Source organism: Hylobates moloch, unplaced genomic scaffold (assembly GCF_009828535.3).
Source record: "Hylobates moloch isolate HMO894 unplaced genomic scaffold, HMol_V3 SCAFFOLD_18, whole genome shotgun sequence".
In the NCBI taxonomy this organism is placed as follows: domain Eukaryota; kingdom Metazoa; phylum Chordata; class Mammalia; order Primates; family Hylobatidae; genus Hylobates; species Hylobates moloch.
Window position 1 is genome coordinate 48,858,319 of NW_026652293.1, and position 18,533 is coordinate 48,876,851.

Below are 18,533 nucleotides of genomic sequence, written 5' to 3' on the forward strand. Positions count from 1 at the left end.
CATGTTGGCCAGGGTGGTCTTGAACTCCCGACCTCAAATGATCTGCCTGTCTTGGGCTCCAAAGTGCTGGGATTACAGGCTTGAGCCACCATGCCCAGCCAGATTTAAATTTCATATGTAGTGTCTCCTAGCTATATTCTCTTAAACTAGTTATTATCCCATCAAACCTACATTTTCTTATTTGTATAGCTTGAATAATGGTACTACGGAGGCAACACTCTGAGGGTAGGTGGCATTATAAATTGAACTTTAACATAAGTAGTAAATGACTGACTGTACTTTATTATTTTAAAATTTGTTTTGATACCCTTATAAAGCCCGTTTGGGAAAGATGTAGTCTAAATAGCAAACATAATAAAGGAGATCATATAACTTAATTCAGTAATGCCATTGATAGGAATGTATCTACACAACGTAATTTAGTAGAACCAAAGGTGTAGTATACATGGAGATCTTCAAGTTGTATTACAGTCAACAAAAAATGAGAATACTTTTGTTAGAATTGTAAGTGAAAAATAAGAATACTATGATTATAAGCTTGAGTTATTGGAAGAAAATTATGGAAAAAGTAACTGTTCCTATTAAAGGGTGGGATTATAAAGGATTTGTTACTTCTAGCACCACTGTTGCAAATAAATTTTGTTCATTGTTTAGTAGTGTTTTATACTTTCACACAAAGTTCAACAAAATATTTACATTTAACTCTACTGATGAAATAAAATATTGAGTATTGTTTTCTCAATTTGGATTACAGTTCCAGTTTTAGCACTAGTCATGTTTCAGATTTAAGATCAAAGTTAGATCTCAAGCATTTTGTTCAACATTGTGTTGAAATAGAATAACACAGTTATTCCAAAATTGGAGTTTTATTCTTTTTTTGTATTATACTTTTATTTAAAAGAATTGTTTATATTAATCAAGAGGGCAGATTGACAGCATAAACATGGTAATGTTGAATTCTTCATTCATTCATTCAACAAATTTTTGAGTGCCTCCTAGATGCTGGGTAATATTTTTTATGTTGCATATACACCAGTGCATAAAAAAAAAGTTCCATGCCCTTATGGTGATGACATTCCAGTGATCATGGTTCAGCGTTTGGTACCAAGCACTATTCTATAATCTTTATAAACATGAACTCATTTAACTCTCACATGTAAGATGAGGATGGTTGACTAGAGGAATGTCTATGTACCCTTTCCATTCTGTGATTTCATAGGTCTTTAAAAATTCTCAAGCTCTAACATTCAGTGATTTTCATATGGTGTAGTTTGTGACCTATATTTTTTACAGTAAATAGGACAGATCCAGTCAGATTTAAAATATATGGTAACTAGCCTCAAAGAGAAAGCTGGATATAAACTGTTATATGTATACCAACTTCATTTAATATATTACACTATAGAGATTTTTTTTACTGGAGGAGGAGTTTTAAAAAATGGGTATTCTGATGACAGCTATGGCCTAGGGGTATTGAAGACTTATCCTTACCTGCTGATCTTATAGCTTTGTTAGTTATGCAATTTAGTACCATAGAACAGAGAATTCACCTGGTTCATGTTGGAATCAAACTGTGGAGATTAAGCTGTTAGTATTATGCTGTAATCAATTAAATTAATGATAGGAAAAAGTGATAGAAGTGACAGAAAAAAAACTTTATGAAATTAATGTTTATCAACAAACAATTGTAAATACTTAATTCTTGTTTCAGTGTCTCCATTTTCATACGGTTCTGGATTGTATTTGGCCTGAAATCAGTTGTATGTATGACTATAGAATAGAAATATTTCAAAAGTACTCTAGGTAAACAAATAATGATGCAAATCTAAAATTACATTCTCAGGGCAAATGTAATTTACCCTTTCAAAAGAATTTTACCTGTTGTAAAGCTATGTGAGGATAAAATAGCATCATTATTAGCATTGATTGATTTGTTGATGATACCTAATTTTCATAAGTAAAGACAATTAAAAACTAAGCATAAAAGAAAATAAAATAACATGCTTACTTGCTAATTTGCTCATAATAGTGTATAGGTTAACTTTGTGGGTATGCAAGTAATTTCTCTCTCTCTCTCTTTGTCTCTCTCTCTCTCTCTCTCCCCATGTATATACATATATATATATACACACACACACCTTTCTGTCTCATCCCTAGAAGTGGAATGTTAGTCAGACCAAGATTCGCATCATCTCAACAATCATATTTATACTATTTGGCTGTGTACTCTTTGTGGCTCTGCCTGCGATCATATTCAAACACATAGAAGGCTGGAGTGCCCTGGACGCCATTTATTTTGTGGTTATCACTCTAACAACTATTGGATTTGGTGACTACGTTGCAGGTAAGCTTTTCCTGGCACCCATGTTACTCTTCTAACAGGGGTTTATCAGATAGATTTTTCACTTAGGTTTGTAACAAAACACAATGGCTGTATGAGTTTTCTAGGGCTGCCATACCCAAGTACCATAAAGTGGGTGGCTTTAAACAATGCAAATTCATTTTCTCACAGAAGTTGGAAATCAAGGTACCAGCAGGGCCATGATCTCTCTCAGACTCGGTAGAATTTTTCTTAGCCTCTTCCTAATTTCTGGTAGAGGTCATCAGTCCTTGGCGATTCTTGGCTTGCAGCTTTATCACTCCCATCTCTACCTCCTTCAACACATGTTTTACTTCTTGTGCCTCTCTGTCTCTGCAGCCAAATTCCCTTCTGCTTATAAGCATACCAGTCAAATTATATTATAGGCCCATCCTACCCAAGTATAGCATAACCACATCTTAACTAATTACATTTACAAGAGCCTTTTATTATTATTTATTTAGTTAGTTAGTTAGTTTTGAGATAGAGTCTTGCTCTGTCACCCAGGCTGGAGTGCACTGGCACGATCTTGGCTCACTGCAACCTCTGCCTTCTGGGTTCGAGTGATTCTCCTGTCTCAGCCTCCTGAGTAGCTGGGATTACAGGCGTGTGCCACCAGGCCCAGCTAATTGATGTATTTTTAGGAGAGACGGGGTTTCACCATGTTGATCAGGCTGGTCTTGAACTCCTGAACTTAGGTGCCTCGGCCTCTGAAAGTGCTGGGATTACAGGCACAAGCCACTACACCTGGCCTAAGAATCTTATTACTATTATTTTTTTTAATATATATATTTTTATTATACTTTAAGTTCTAGGGTACATGTGCACAACGTGCAGGTTTGTTACATATGTATACATGTGCCATGTTGGTGTGCTGCACCCATTAACTCATCGTTTACATTAGATATATCTCCTAATGCTATCCCTCCCCCGTCCCCCACCCCACAACAGGCCCTGGTGTGTGATGTTCCCCTTCCTGTGTTTGTAACAAAACAAGTTTTCTCATTGTTCAATTCCTACCTATGAGTGAGAACAGGCAGTGTTTTGTTTTTTGTCCTTGCGATAGTTTGCTGAGAATGATGGTTTCCAGCTTCATCCATGTCCCTACAAAGGACATGAACTCATCCTCTTTTATGGCTGCCTAGTATTCCATGGTATATATGTGCCACATTTTCTTAATCCAGTCTATCATTGTTGGACATTTGGGTTGGTTCCAAGTCTTTGCTATTGTGAATAGTGCCACAATAAACATATGTGTGCATGTGTCTTTATAGCAGCATGATTTATAATCCTTTGGGTATATACCCAGTAATGGGATGGCTGGGTCAAACGGTATGTCTAGTTCTAGATCCCTGAGGAATCGCCACACTGATTTCCACAATGGTTGAACTAGTTTACAGTCCCACCAACAGTGTACAAGTGTTCCTATTTCTCCACATCCTCTCCAGCACCTGTTGTTTCCTGACTTTTGAATGATGGCCATTCTAACTGGTGTGAGATGGTATCTCGTTGTGGTTTTGATTTGCATTTCATGTGTCTTTTGGCTGCATAAATGTCTTCTTTTGAGAAGTGTCTGTTCATATCCTTTGGCCACTTTTTGATGGGGTTGTTTGTTTTTTTCTTGTAAATTTGCTGGAGTTCATTGTAGATTCTGGATATTAGCCCTTTGTCAGATGAGTAGATTGCAAAAATTTTCTCCCATTCTGTAGGTTGCCTGTTCACTCTGATGGTAGTTTCTTTTGCTATGCAGAAGCTCTTTAGTTTAATTAGATCGCATTTGTCAATTTTGGCTTTTGTTCCATTGCGTTTGGTGTTTTAGACATGAAGTCCTTACCCATGCCTATGTCCTCAATGGTATTGCCTAGGTTTTCTTCTAGGGTTTTTATGGTTTTAGGTCTAACATGTAAGTCTTTAATCCATCTTGAATTAATTTTTGTATAAGGTGTAAGGAAGGGATCCAGTTTCAGCTTTCTACAGATGGCTAGCCAGTTTTCCCAGCACCATTTGTTAAATAGGGAATCCTTTCCCCGTTGCTTGTTTTTGTCAGGTTTGTCAAAGATCAGATAGTTGTAGATGTGTGGTATTATTTCTGAGGGCTCTGTTCTGTTCCATTGGTCTCTATCTCTGTTTTGGTACCAGTACCATGCTGTTTTGGTTACTGTAGCCTTGTAGTATAGTTTGAAGTCAGGTAGCATGATGCCTCCAGCTTTGTTCTTTTGGCTTAGGATTGACTTGGCAATGCGGGCTCTTTTTTGGTTCCATATGAACTTTAAAGTAGTTTTTTCCAATTCTGTGAAGAAAGTCATTGGTAGCTTCATGGGGATGGCACTGAATCTATAAATTACCTTAGGCAGTATGGCCATTTTCATGACATTGATTCTTCCTATCCATGAGCATGGAATGTTCTTCCATTTGTTTGCATCCTCTTTTATTTTGTTGAGCAGTGGTTTGTCATTCTCCTTGAAGAGGTCCTTCACATCCCTTGTAAGTTGGATTCCTAGGTATTTTATTCTCTTTGAAGCAATTGTGAATGGGAGTTCACTCATGATTTGGCTCTCTGTTTGTTATTGGTATATAAGAATGCTTGTGATTTTTGCACATTGATTTTGTATCCTGAGACTTTGCTGAAGGTGCTTATCAGCTTAAGGAGATTTTGGGCTGACAATGGGGTTTTCTAGATATGTAATCATGTCATCTGCAAACAGGGACAACTTGACTTCCTCTTTTCCTAATTGAATACCCTTTATTTCTTTCTCCTGCCTGATTTCCCTGGCCAGAACTTCCAACACTATGTTGAGTAGGAGTGGTGAGAGAGGGCATCCTTGTCTTGTGCCAGTTTTCAAAGGAAATGCTTTCAGTTTTTGCCCATTCAGTATGATATTGACTGTGGGTTTGTCATAAATAGCTGTTATTATTTCGAGATACGTCCCATCAATACCTAATTTATTGAGAATTTTTAGCATGAAGGGCTGTTTAATTTTGTCAAAGGCCTTTTCTGCATCTACTGAGATAATCAAGTTACATTCTGAGGTACTGGAGATTAAGACTTCAACATATCTTGGAGGACACAATTCAACCCATAACAGTGGCAAAGACAAATAGTGACTCTGTGACACTGGAGGTATACAGAAAGGTGGAGTTAAATATTTATTTTTATTTAATGAAGGGAATATAATCACTGGTTGTTCAGAGTTTTACATTTCCATTCTAATTTTTGATACCAAATATCTGCCTCTGATTTTTTTTGTTTTATTTAGCACATATTTTGATTTTTTTTTCTTAAATAATTTCAACTTTTATTTTAGATATGGTGGTACATGTGCAAGTTTGTTACCTGGGTATATTGTGTGATGTTGAGGTTTGGGGTAAGATTGATCCCATCACCCAGGTACCGAGCTTAGTCCCCAATAGTTAGTTTTTCAACCCTTGCCCCCTTCCCTCCCTTCCCACTCTAGTGGTCCCCAGTGTCTGTTGTTGCCATCTTTATGTCCATGAGTACACATTGTTTAGCTCCCACTTATAAGTGAGAACATAGGGTATTTGGTTTTCTGTTCTTGCATTAATTCACCTAGGATAATGGTCTCCAGCTGCATCCATGTTGCTGCAAAGGACATGGTTTTATTCTCCTTTATGACTGCAAAGTATTCCATGGTATGTATATACCACATTTTCTTTACCTAATCCACCACTGATGGACACTCGGATTGATTCCATGCCTTGGCTATTGTGAATAGTGCTGTGATAAACATATGTGTGTATGTGACTTTTTGTTAGAAAGATTTCTTTTCCTTTGCATATGTAGCCAGTAATGGGATTGCTGTGCTGAATGGTCGTTCTGTTTTAGTTCTTTGAGAAATCTCCAAACTGATTTCCACAGAGGCTGAACTAATTTTCATTCCCACCATCAGTGTGTAAGCATTCCCTTTTCTCCAGAGCCTTACCAGCATTATTATTTTTTGACTTTTTAATAATAGCCTTTCTGACTGCTATGAGATGATATCTCATTGTGGTTTTGATTTGCATTTCTCTGACGATTAGTGATGTGGGGCATCTTTTATATGTTTGTTAGCAACTTGTATGTCTTCTTTTGATAAGTGTCTGTTCATGCCCTTTGCCCACTTTTTTTTCTTCAACTTTTATTTTAAGTTCAGGGGTACATGTGCAGGATGTAAATGTTTGTTACATAGGTAAATGTGTGCCATGGTAATTTGCTGCACAGATCAACCCATCACCTAGATCATCTATTAGCTATTCTTCCTGTTGCTTTCCCACCCCTGCACCCCTGACAGACCCCAGTGTGTGTTGTTCCCCCAATGTGTCCATGTGTTCTCATCGATCAGCTCCTACTTGTAAGTGAGAATATGCGGTGTTTGGTTTTCTGTTCTTGTGTTAATTTGCTGAGGATAATGGCTTCCAGCTCCAACCATGTCCCTGTAAAGGACATCATCCCATTCCTTTTTATGGCTTCATAGTATTCCATGGTATATATGTACCAGGTTTTCTTTATCCAGTCTATCATTGATGGGCATTTGGGTTGATTTCATGTCTTTGCTATTGTGAATAGTGCTGCAATGAACATATGTGTGCATGTATCTTTATAACAGAATGATTAATATTCCTTTGGGTATACACCTAGTAATGGGATTGCTGGGCCCAGCGGTATTTTTGGTTCTAGGTCTTTGAGGAATAATCACATTGTATTCTACAATGGTTGAACTAATTTACATTTCCACCAATGGTGTAAAAGCGTTTTTATTTCTCCACAGCCTCGGCAGCAACTGTTGTTTCTTAAATTTTTAATAATAGTCATTCTGACTGTCATGGGATGGTAGCTCATTGTGGTTTTGATTTGCATTTCTCTAATGATCATTGACGTTGAGTTTTTATTCATATGTTTCTTGGCCACATGCATGTCCTTTTGAGAAGTGTCTATTGATGTCTTTTGCCCACTTTTTAGTGCTTTGCCCACTTTTTAATTGCGTTGTTTTTTGCTTGTTGATTTGTTTAAATTCCTTTAAGATTCTCGATGTTAGACCTTTGTCAGATGCATAGGTTATAATTATTTTATCCAATTCTATAGGTTGTCTGTTTACTCTGTTGATAGTTTCTTTTGCTGTGCAGAAGCACTTTAGTTTAATTAGGTCCTATTTGTCAATTTTTGTTTTAGTTGAAATTGCTTTTGAGGACGTAGTCACAAATTCTTTCCCAAGGCTGATGTCCAGAATAGTGTTTCCTAAATTTTCTTCTAGGATTCTTATAGTTTGAGGTCTTACATTTAAATATTTAATCCATCTTGAGTTAATTTTTGTATATGGTGAAAGGTGGGGTCCAGTTTCATCCTTCTTTATATGCTAGCTAGCTATCCCAGCACCATTTATTGAATAGGGAATCCTTTCCTCACTGCTAATTTTTATTAACTTTGTCAAACATCACATGACTGTAGGTGTGTGGTTTTATTTCTGGGTTCTCTATTCTGCTCCACTGGCCCATATAATATATATATATATATATATATATATTTTTTTTTTTGTAGCAGTACCATGCTGTTTTGGTTACCGTACCCTTGTAGTGTTGTTTGAAGTCGAGTAATGTGATGCCTCCAGCTTTTTTTTTTTAGGATCACTTTGACTGTTCAGGCTCCTTTTTGGTTCTATATGAATTTTAGAAGAGCTTTTTCTAGCTTTGTGAAAAACGATATTGGTAGCTTAATAGAAATAGCATTGAATCTATAGATTGCTTTGGACAGTATGGTCCTTTTAAAAATATTGATTCTTTCAATCCATGAATATGGAATATTTCTCTATTTTTTGTGTTACCTATGATTTCTTTAAGCAGTGTTGTGTAGTTCTTGTAGAGATCTTTCACTTCCTTGGTTAGATGTATTCCTGTTTTTTTTGTGGCTGTTATAAATGTGATTGTGTCCTTAATTTGGCTCTGATATTGAATGTTATTGGTGTATAAAAATGCTACTGATTTTTGTACATTGATTTTGTATCCTCAAATGTTACTGAAGTTGTTTATTACAGGAGCCTTTAGGCAGAATTTTTAAGGTTTTCTAAGTATAGAGTCATATTGTTAGTGAAGAAAGATAGTTTGACTTCTTCTTTTCATATTTAGATGCTTTTATTTTTTTCTTTTGCCTGATTGCTCTGGCATGGACTCCCAGTAGTGTGTTGAATAGGAGTGGTGAGAGTGGGCATCCTTACCTTCTTTCTGTTTTCAAGGGGAATGCTTCCAGTTTTTGCCCATGCAGTATGCTGTTGACTGTGGGTTTGCCATAGATGGCTTTTATTATTTTGACATATGTTTCATCAATGCCTAATTTCTTGGGGATTTTTATAAGGAAGAGGTGTTATATTTTATTAAAAGCTTTTTCCACATCTATTGAGATGATCATATGGTTCTTGTTTTTAATTCCATTTATGTGGGAATCACATTTATTGATTTGTATATGGTGAACCAACCTTGCATTCTAGGAATGAAGTCTACCTGATCATGGTGAACTAACTTTTTGACGTGCTGTTGGACTCAGTTTGTTGAAGATTTTGCATCTACATTCATCAAGGATAATGGCCTATAGTTTTTCTTGTTATTGTGTCTTTTGCCATATTTTGTTATCAAAATGATGCTCGCTTCATAGAATGAGTTAGGGAGGAGTCACTCCTCTTCAATTTTTTGGAAAGAGTTTTAGTAGGATTTGTACCAGCGCTTCTTTGTACGTCTGGTAGAATCTGAATGTGAATCAACCTAGTCCAGGGATTCCTTTGGTTGGTAGATTTTTTTTTATTACTGATTCCATTTTGGAAGTCAATATTGGTCTGTTCAGGGTTTTAATTTCTTTCTGATTCAATCTTGGGAGATTGTGTGTTTATGGGAATTTATTTCCTCTCTATTTTTTAATATGCATGCGTAGAAATGTTCATGATGGTCTCTGAGAATCTTTTGTACTTCTGTGGGACCAGTTGTAATGTTACCTTTGTCATTTCTGGTTGTGCTTATTTGGATCTTCTCTCATTTTTTTCCTTGTTAATCTAGCTAACTGTCTATTGATCTTGCTTATCCTTTCAAAGAACTAACCTTTGGTGTTATTATTTGCATGGATTTTTGAGTCTCAATTTAATTCAGTTTTGCTCTGATTTTATTCTTTTATTTTTTGTCTGTTCTAACTTTAGTCACCTCTGCTAGCTTTGGAGTTAGTTTCTTCTTGTTTGTCTAGTTCCTTTAGGTGTGATGTTAGATCTTTAATTTGAGATCTTTCTAACTTTTTGAGGTGGGCATTTGGCAATATAAACTTCTCTCTTAACATTGCTTTTGCTGTATATTGTATATTGTGTTTCTGTTTTCATTTATCTCAAATAATTTTTTTAATTTCTAGTTTAATTTTCTTGTTTACTCAACATTCATTCAGGAGCAAGTTGTTTAATTTCTGTAAAATTGTGTGGTTTTGAGAGATCTTCTTGGTATTGACTTCTATTGTTATTCCACTGTAGTCTGAGAGTATGGTTGGTATGCTTTTAATTTTTTTGAATTTATTGAGATTTGCTTCATGGCTGAGCATGTGGTTGATCTTGAAATATGTTCCATGTGCAGATGAGAAAAATGTATATTCTGTGGTTGATGGATGGAGTATTCTGTAGATGTCTGTTAGGTCCATTTGGTCAAGTGTTGAATTTAAGCCCAGAACTTCTTAGTTTTCTGCCTTGATGATCTTTCTAATGCTGTCAGTGCAGTGTTGAGGTCCCTCACTCTTATATGGCTAGCTGAGTCTTTTCATAGGTCTGGAAGTGCCTGTTTTATGAATCTGGGTGGTCTAATGTTGGGTGCATAAATATTTAGGATAGTTAAGTCTTCTTGTTGAATTCAACCTCTTATCCTTATGTAATACCTTACTTTGTCCTTTTTTACTGTTGTTGGCTTAAAGTCTGTTTTATCTGATATAAATCAGTGACCTGTACTCTTTTTCGTGTTCTGTTTGTGTGATAGATCTTTCTTCAACCCTTTGCTTTGAGCCTAAGGATGTCTTTATCTGTGAGATGGGTCTCTTGAAGTCAGCAGATGGATAGGTCTTGGATTGTGTTTCCAACTTGTCACTCTGTGCCTTTTAAGTGAGGGCATTTAGACCATTTACATTCAAGGTTAATATTGATATGTTAGGTTTTGATCTGATTATGTAGTTGGTAATTGGTTGCTTTGTAGTTTCTACTTTGTGGTTGCTTTATAAGCTCTGTGGGCTATGTACTTAAGTGTGTTTTTGTGGTAGCAGATATCATTTCTTTTTTCCATGTTTAGAACTCCCTTAAGTATCTCCTGCAAGGTTAATGTAGTGGTAACAAATTCCCTTAATGCTTGCTTGTTTGGAAAAAATATTTTATTTCTTCTTTACTTCTGAAGCTTAGGTTGGTGGAATATAAAATTATTGGTTGAAATTTCTTCTCTTTAAAAATACTGAAAAAAAACCTCCATCTCTCCTGGCTTGTCAGGTTTGTGCTGAGAAATCCACTATTAGTGTGATGGTGTTCCCCTTATATATGATTTGACCTTTGTCTGTAGCTCCCTTTAAGATCTTTTCTTTAGCATTGACCTCAGGCAGTCTGGTGACTATATGCTTTGGTGATGTTTGTTTTGTATAGTATCTCACAGGTGTTCTCTGGATTTCTTGTATCTGAATGTCACCTCTCTAGCAAGATTAGGGAAATATTATTGAATTATTCCTTCAAATATGTTTTCCAGGTTGTTTTCTTTATCTCTGTCTCTCTCGGGAATGCCAATAATTTTTTTAGATTTTGCCACTTTACACAAGCCTGCATTTCTGAAAGACTTTCTTTACTTCTTAAAATTCTTTTTTCTTTATTTTTGTCTGACTGTTAGTTCAAAAGGTTAGAGTTCAAGCTCTAAAATTCTTTCTTCTCTTTGGTCCAGTCTGTTGATAGAGCTTTCAGTTTTATTTTGAAATTCTTTAAGTGAGTTTTCCAATTTCAGAAGCTCTGATTGATTTATTTTAAGATGTTTATCTCTTACACTTCCTAGATTGCTTTAGAAGTTTCTTTGTGTTGATTTTCAACTGTGTACTGGCTTTTGTTAAGCTTCCTTGCAATCCATGCTTTGAATTCTTTATCTGTCATTTCTGAGTTTCCATTTTGGTTTGGGGCCATTGCTGGGTAGCTATTGTGATCCTTTGGTGGTGTCACTACATTCAGATTTTTTCATGGTGCCAGAATTCTTGCCCTGGTTCTTTCTCATCTGGAGACACTGCCACTTCTAATTATTGTAATTATTTTTATATGAATAGCATATTTTTGTTTTTCTTTCTTTCCCTATAATATTACTATGTTCCTCTTTTCTTTCTTCCTCTCCCCTGCTTTTTACATGGGGTGTGACTGTAGAGAATGCTGGGCAGGGTATTTTGACTTTGCTTCTATAGCCCTATGTACTTCTCTCAGCAGGTTTTATCTTGAGCTATGCTGTCAACTTACAAGCCAGTAGATTGCACTTATGGGTAAGAGCCAGCTGTGGCCAGTGAGGCTGGGTATGTACTTAATCCTTGTTTAATGGGAATATCTTTCTGTTGCATAAGGCAATGGGCTGATTTTTGGATTGCTCAGTGTTTTGAGCTCTCTGCTCAGGCCAGGGGAGGCCAAGATAGGCAGGGCTGGGCTTGGTAGGTTTGCTTACAGGTCTCCTGATGGCAGGTACAGGCACCAGCACTGAGGGAGAATCCAGTGCTTGGCCACTGAGTGTCCAGAAGTGTGCCTAAGCATGGAGCTGGGGAACTCCTTGACCCCATGTTCTCTATACAGGGATGGGGGAGATATAAACTCTTAATCCAAGAGAGTAGTTGCTCCAGATGCCTGGAGATCTACCTGGGCATGTAGCAGAGAGTGCCCCCCTGCACCAAGATCTCTTCAAAGGAGGGGTGGGATGACTCAGGCTGCTGAACTAGGCAAACAGATGCTCTGAATGCCTGGAGATCTGCCTGGGTGTGAAGCAGAGAGGGCCCCACTGCACCATGATCTATGCACAGGAAGGGTGGAGCTGGATCAGCTGCTGATCCAGGTGAGGAGGTGCTCCAAATGCCTGGAGCTCTGCCTAGGGTTGGAGTGGAGAGGGGTTTACTGCACAACAATCTGTGTCCAGGAAGGGTTGGGCAGCTTAGGCTGCTGAGCCAGGCAAGTGGGTGTTCTGAATGCCTGGAGTTCTCCCTGGGGTTTCAGTGGAAAGGGCCCACTGCACTACAGTCTCAGGGGAGCATCCTGGGCACTCAGTAACGACACATACAGATTGGTACCAGGTCACCACTCTGCCCCTGCCTGCAAGTCTCCTTGCCCAAGAGAAACTGCAGCAGCAGCAGCTCTCCCCACCCTACCCAGGCCTGTGATGGAGGAGAGCACAATTCCAGCACCTACTGCTGAGGCACTTTCCACAGTTTTGGCTGTGGAAGCTCCTACCCCACTCCAGTGCAGGTACTCCAGTCTCTGGCCTGAGACTAAAATCCTGTGCGGGCACGCTACTAGGTCACCACAGAATTGTTGACTTTATGTTTGTCCAGATTAAAAATGGCCTCCTGCTCTCTGTCCCAGGTCTGGGAAAATGTCTGCAGCTTTTCCCAGTGTCTTTCCCTCACTGCATTTCCAAGCTCTCCCCAAGTTAGTTCCAGGGCTTGGGAGAAACAACCTTTCTCCCTTGGCCTGGGTTGCTTGGATCCCAGTGGAAGGTGAGTCTCAGAGGGAGGCTATCTGCCTCTCTAACGTCCTGAGGGTTCACTCATTTTTATCAGCCAGATGCTGTCATGGGGGCTGTTTGCCCATGTTCTCCTCCCCAGGTTCTGGGGTTTCCTACATGATTCCAGTGAATTCTCATTTTCCTTCTTGAATTAAAGCTTACAGGGTTGATCTTTATGCACTGTCTTGCTATTTTCAAGTGGCTGAAGCACACTAAAAGCCATTAATCATTTTTTCCATCTTGGGGAAAAAATGAATCTATTATTATTATTTTTAGTGGCACAAGAATTCAGGTTTAACTTATCTTTGCCCTTTCTACTTAGGCTCTTTTCTGCCTTAGTTTTAAAAACAGCTGCAAACTTCAGAAGAAGTTCTTGGCTACGTAAAATATTTTTTTCTCTAAGATATTTACCCACTTAATTTTCAATCTTAGCACAGCATTTTTTAACTTAACCTAAAATAGGTCATGTAGACCTAAAGTGTCTACGTTTTTCTACTAAAATTTTAAAAACTTTTCCTTTTCTATATGTGTTATTTCAACTGCCATTCGCTTTATTGTTGTATCTGTAAGGTCCTATGTGCCTATTAGTTCAGTTCTCTTTTTCCCAATTATATTTCCCACTATTATTATTGTTCTAACTCCAATTTTAAGTAAAATACAATAATGGTAAAAGCAAGTGTGCTAATCTATTATGGATCATTTTTACCAGGTACCATAAATCTAAACCATTCTCTTAAAAAATTCAATTTGAAGTATTAAAAAACATGGTAAAAATTAGAGTAGGAATGTGTTATTAAAATTCTCAGAATAACCTCATTAGCCTAATTTAGTTTTAAGAGAGTTTTATACTTTTTGGCTGTTTACTGTTCTTCATTGACCCAAATTTCTTACTTAAATATATTTAGAACAGAAAATACTTTCTGAAGTTCTGTGAGATCTCAGAGAGGGCTAATATTTATCTGTTTCTATCGATTTGTTAATTAAGGTTCAACCAGGCAAAGCCGCTAATATCCATGAAGATGGGGACACTTTTATGAACAAAGCTTTGCTTTTGGTCAAAAATACAGTGTACACCTCTCTGTACACTGTAGATGTACAGAGGACATCTACAGTGTAGATGTACCAGTGTAGTGTATAAACCAGCTTAGGAAAAAAAATATTTTTCTTTATGGTTTTGTAGAAGATGAAAAATTCAGAGTCATGGCATAGTATCATAGGAGAATAGGAGAATGATAGCTGTGTGTTAATAAGAATAATAAAATAAACAACTTTATTTTTACTAGCTTTTATTCTATTGTTACCCATCTTCAAATCTGTTACTTTAATTTTATTTTTATTTGACAGAGGAAATAATACAAACTTGTAGAAATATACGTTGATTATAATTAGCATAAGAATTTGATATGATTAATATGACAGATGCTGAGTAAGATAAATTGACACTATTTTTGCTGATTCATTGCTATCTCCTTAACTTATATATTTTTGTGGCTGTGTTGGTCTTTGTGAAGCTATGATACCCTGTTTCTAGTACTGTAATCTTTACATTTCAGGTCCTTGTGTCCAGGGAGTGTTTTTGGAATGAGAATGTGGATTGGGGGGCAGATGTGGCAACGGCTGGGTAGCAGATGTGTGCCCTTTGCGAGAGTCTTTGGAAAAACAGAAATTGTGAATTTTTTTAAAGGATCTTGGAAAAGAATTGCCTCATATAGTCCAATAGAGTACACAAAATTAGACTTTGCTTCTGGGTACCTTATGACTGTAAAATTAGCTATTGAGTTTCCCATCTGGGAAATATCAATTATTTACTGTTTAGAACTTTCCCTCTTGCTATTAGATGTCCTAAAGACAGTGTTCTCACTTAATTTTGCTATTTTGCCAGGGAAAAGCAAGAGGAATTGCTCTAACTTGAACCTCCTCATCTTTCTATTGGGCTATAAATCTCATAAGGAAACAAAGACGTCCCTTGCATAATGCACACTTAATATTTGATGTCAATCTGCAAAACCTGCAAAATCTGCTCTGAGGAGGATCAGGGTTCAGCTACATTGTTATATTGAGCTTTTCCGAAGGCAACTTAAAGAATGTATTCTTCAAACTGTGGTGTTATTAAAGGAAAAGAAGTATATTGTGGAAAGTGATTTATAAATGTTTAGGATACAGATTGTAATAGATCTGTATTTCTTAACATCAGTATAATTATTAGAAGCATCTTAAGAACAAGTGATGATGGGGTGGTTTAGACCAGAACTCTGAAATAGTGCCTGTCCCCAGGGAATGAGCAAGAAAAGTAGATTTTCTACGATAAGAGAACATGACAATTAGGCTGGGTGTGGTGGCAAAATGGCAGACTTGAGAGGCCAAGGCAGGAAGATCACTTGTGGCCAGAAGTTCAAGACCAGCCTGGGCAACATAGTGAGACTCTTGTCTCTACAAAAATTTTTAAAAATTAGCTGTACATGGTGGCATGCACCTACAGTCCTAGCTATTTGGGAGGCTGAGGTGGGAGGAGCTCTTGCTGCAGTGAGCTATGAAGGTGCCACTGCACCCCATCCTGGGCAACAGGGCGAGGCCCCATCTTGAAAAAAAAGAAAATATGAAAACTCCTATTTCTATGTATTTCTAAATCTCATTACTTCTTCACTTTTTATTTTTATATATCATAATACTTATGATATAGTAGAGCATAATACATTTCTAATTTATAAGTAATGTGCAATACTTCACCACTATCACTGTGAGTGATGAATCAAAAGCATTTAGAGATCACCGGTGCAGATAAATAGGCAGTGCTCAGGTGTCTCTGTGTATGTGACTGAATATAGGAATTCAGCATTTAGTACTTTCTCTACAGGAAGAGATCTCCCAGAAAATTTTAACTTCATATTTATTTATGCAGAGAACATGTTTCAGTGACTGGTTACCTTAGTGATTGGTATCTGTCTGCTCCTTCCCGATGGCACTTTCTGTTCTTTCTCAGTGCTCAGTGTTCTGGGGCTAAAAAGCACTTGGGAGGCCACAGAATCTGTAGACACTTGTATTTGACATATGAGTAAGACCCCTGTTGCTAAGAGTGGCAAGTGCAGAGTAATTCTTCCCAAAAGGTGAGAAGAGAGAAAGGAAATTATTTTGCAAAGTGCTACTTACTTAATTTTATTTTATCTTTTTATTTTTATTTTCTGAGACAGAGTCTCACTCTGTAGCCCAGGCTGGAGTGCAGTGGTGTGATCGTGGCTCACTGCAGCCTCGACATTCTGGGCTCAAGTAATCCTCTTGCCTCAGCCTCCCAAGTTGCTGGGACCACAGGTACATGCCACCATACCCAGCTAATTTTCTGTGTTTTTTGTAGAGATGGGATCTCCCTTGTTGCCCATGCTGGTCTTGAACTCCTGGGCTCAAGTGAACTTTCTGCCTTGGCTGCCCAAATTGCTGGGATTTTAAAAGCATCAATAATGATGTATAATCAAATTTGTATAGATAAGTTAAAGTTAATGGCAAAATTGTATGTGAGAATTAGTGTTGATTCCCTACGTTCTGTTTCCTAACTTTCGTCATTTTATTTTTCATTTGGCTGGATGTCTGGGGTGATAAGTTGTTAAGTCATGCTTGCCTTCCTGAGAGCTAAATCAACTTTTCTCTCTCTTCTTTAAAATCTAAGAAGTCTTATTAATTATATGGTAATGTATGAATGCTTGCTTTTTTACAACTTGTCTTCTTTTACAGAGATCCAAGACTTAAAAAAAAAAAAACATAAAGTGTTACTTAGTGATTCTTCAAAATTAGAGAAAAGTGAAATAATTACCCAACCTAACACAATTAAAATTCCTTTTCAAGGCTGGTATCTCCTTTAATATAAACCCTTAGGGTGTATACTTTAAAGGGGTCATACAAGCCAGTGAATTCATTTCCACAGCTTGTTTAGAAGCTGCCCAGTGAAGTCCTTAAAAACACTCCTTTTCAGAATTACAGGAATTCGAGGTTGCAGTGAACTATGATTGAGCCACAGCTCTCTAGCCTGGGTGACAGAGCAAAACCCTGTCTCAAAAATTTTTTTAAAAAAAAGAGGAAAGAAAGAAAAAAAGTATTCCTTTTCATAAACCTGAGGTTAATATTTTGTAAAGGGTAATGTGAAAGAGTGAAACAGCCAGAGAATAATTTACAGTTTCACAAAGCAGTGTCCTCACATTACCTAGTTTTCTAATAAAATCCAAAAGTTCTAGGCAAAAATCCAGATGTTCTAAGAAATCCTCATGATTAATATTCTGAAAACACATATTCCATCTGAGCATGAATTTATTTAACCATCCAAATACATCATCATGGAATTCTGATCATTGAAATTGAGTATATTTGGTTAAATAATGAAATTTTCTTCATCACACATGTAGTTTTGAATGCTTACTAGGTCAATCAGGCTTCATGCTTAGTACCTTGTGCTCCCTCATATAGAGGTGTAATACAGTTTGGGACTTTCCCAGGTAAAATTTTTCCTCTTCTGGCATATTTACCTTTACTACATTTTTATAGTTTTTCACAGTGTTGTTATCATTTGCCATCACATTTTTTACTTGGGAAGCACACATTTGTATGTCTCATACGGTAAGGACTCAGTTTTCTTGGAATTACATTTTCAAAGTCATTATTCGAAATGTAATTTTTAATAACCAAACTATTTGCTTTCCTGTATAACTGAAATTATGACTCATTCGGTGGAGTGCTCAGAGCTTGCTCAATTTAAGAGAATTTTATTATGAAAACATAAATCTCTTTAAAAACCATGTCATGTTTCTCCCCTAACCCCCAAGCAGTTAGTTCAAGTAGAGACCCTCTAGAAAACAGCACCTTGTGTTGACTAAGAGTTTTGCAACCATGTCAAAGGCCAGGTGTTAAAATTGCTGTTGTTGAGCTGATAACTGAGTAGAAATTTGCCAGGAATTTAACAGATAACAAGGAAAGTACCTGATAAAGAGTGAGATCTGTTGAAGAGCAGTCATTACCACCATCACAATGGCTCAGAAAAATTGCTTTGTTTGGAAAAGGAGGCTTTGTATGACTGCTAGGGAGATGTTTTATATTCATTGGTCATTTGCTTGTTTAGTTGTTTAATGGACACATATTGTATATTAGATACTGTGCTTAGCACTTAGTGACAATAATTGGTCTAGTTCCTGTTCCTGTGAGACAGAATGTATGAAATCCAGGAGCAACAATTAAGTAGGGAATCTTTTTCTCTTCCTGGTATTTGCTCTGTTTTATAACACAGGAAAATTCTATAGAGGGTTTAGTCACTCCCTGATTTAACTCGTGACTCTCAGAGAACTCACAACACAAATAGTGGCCATCTGCGTGATTAAATAAGTGGGATTTGACTCAGATGGTTCAGAAGTCTTAGGGGCTGTGGACAAACCAAAAAGTTACTTAAATTTTAGGGTTCTGAATGGATATATAGAAGTAT

At 37.0% G+C, this 18,533-nt stretch overlaps 1 protein-coding gene across 1 annotated transcript in view; it reads left to right on the top strand.

The window, feature by feature from the left end:
• KCNK2 (potassium two pore domain channel subfamily K member 2) overlaps positions 1-18,533 on the top strand; it is a 153,654-nt gene that overhangs the window by 89,035 nt on the left and 46,086 nt on the right. The window contains exon 5 of the mRNA XM_032137074.2: positions 2,158-2,344. Within this exon, the coding sequence (XP_031992965.1) occupies positions 2,158-2,344 (187 nt within the window). The remainder of the gene's footprint in view (positions 1-2,157; positions 2,345-18,533) is intronic.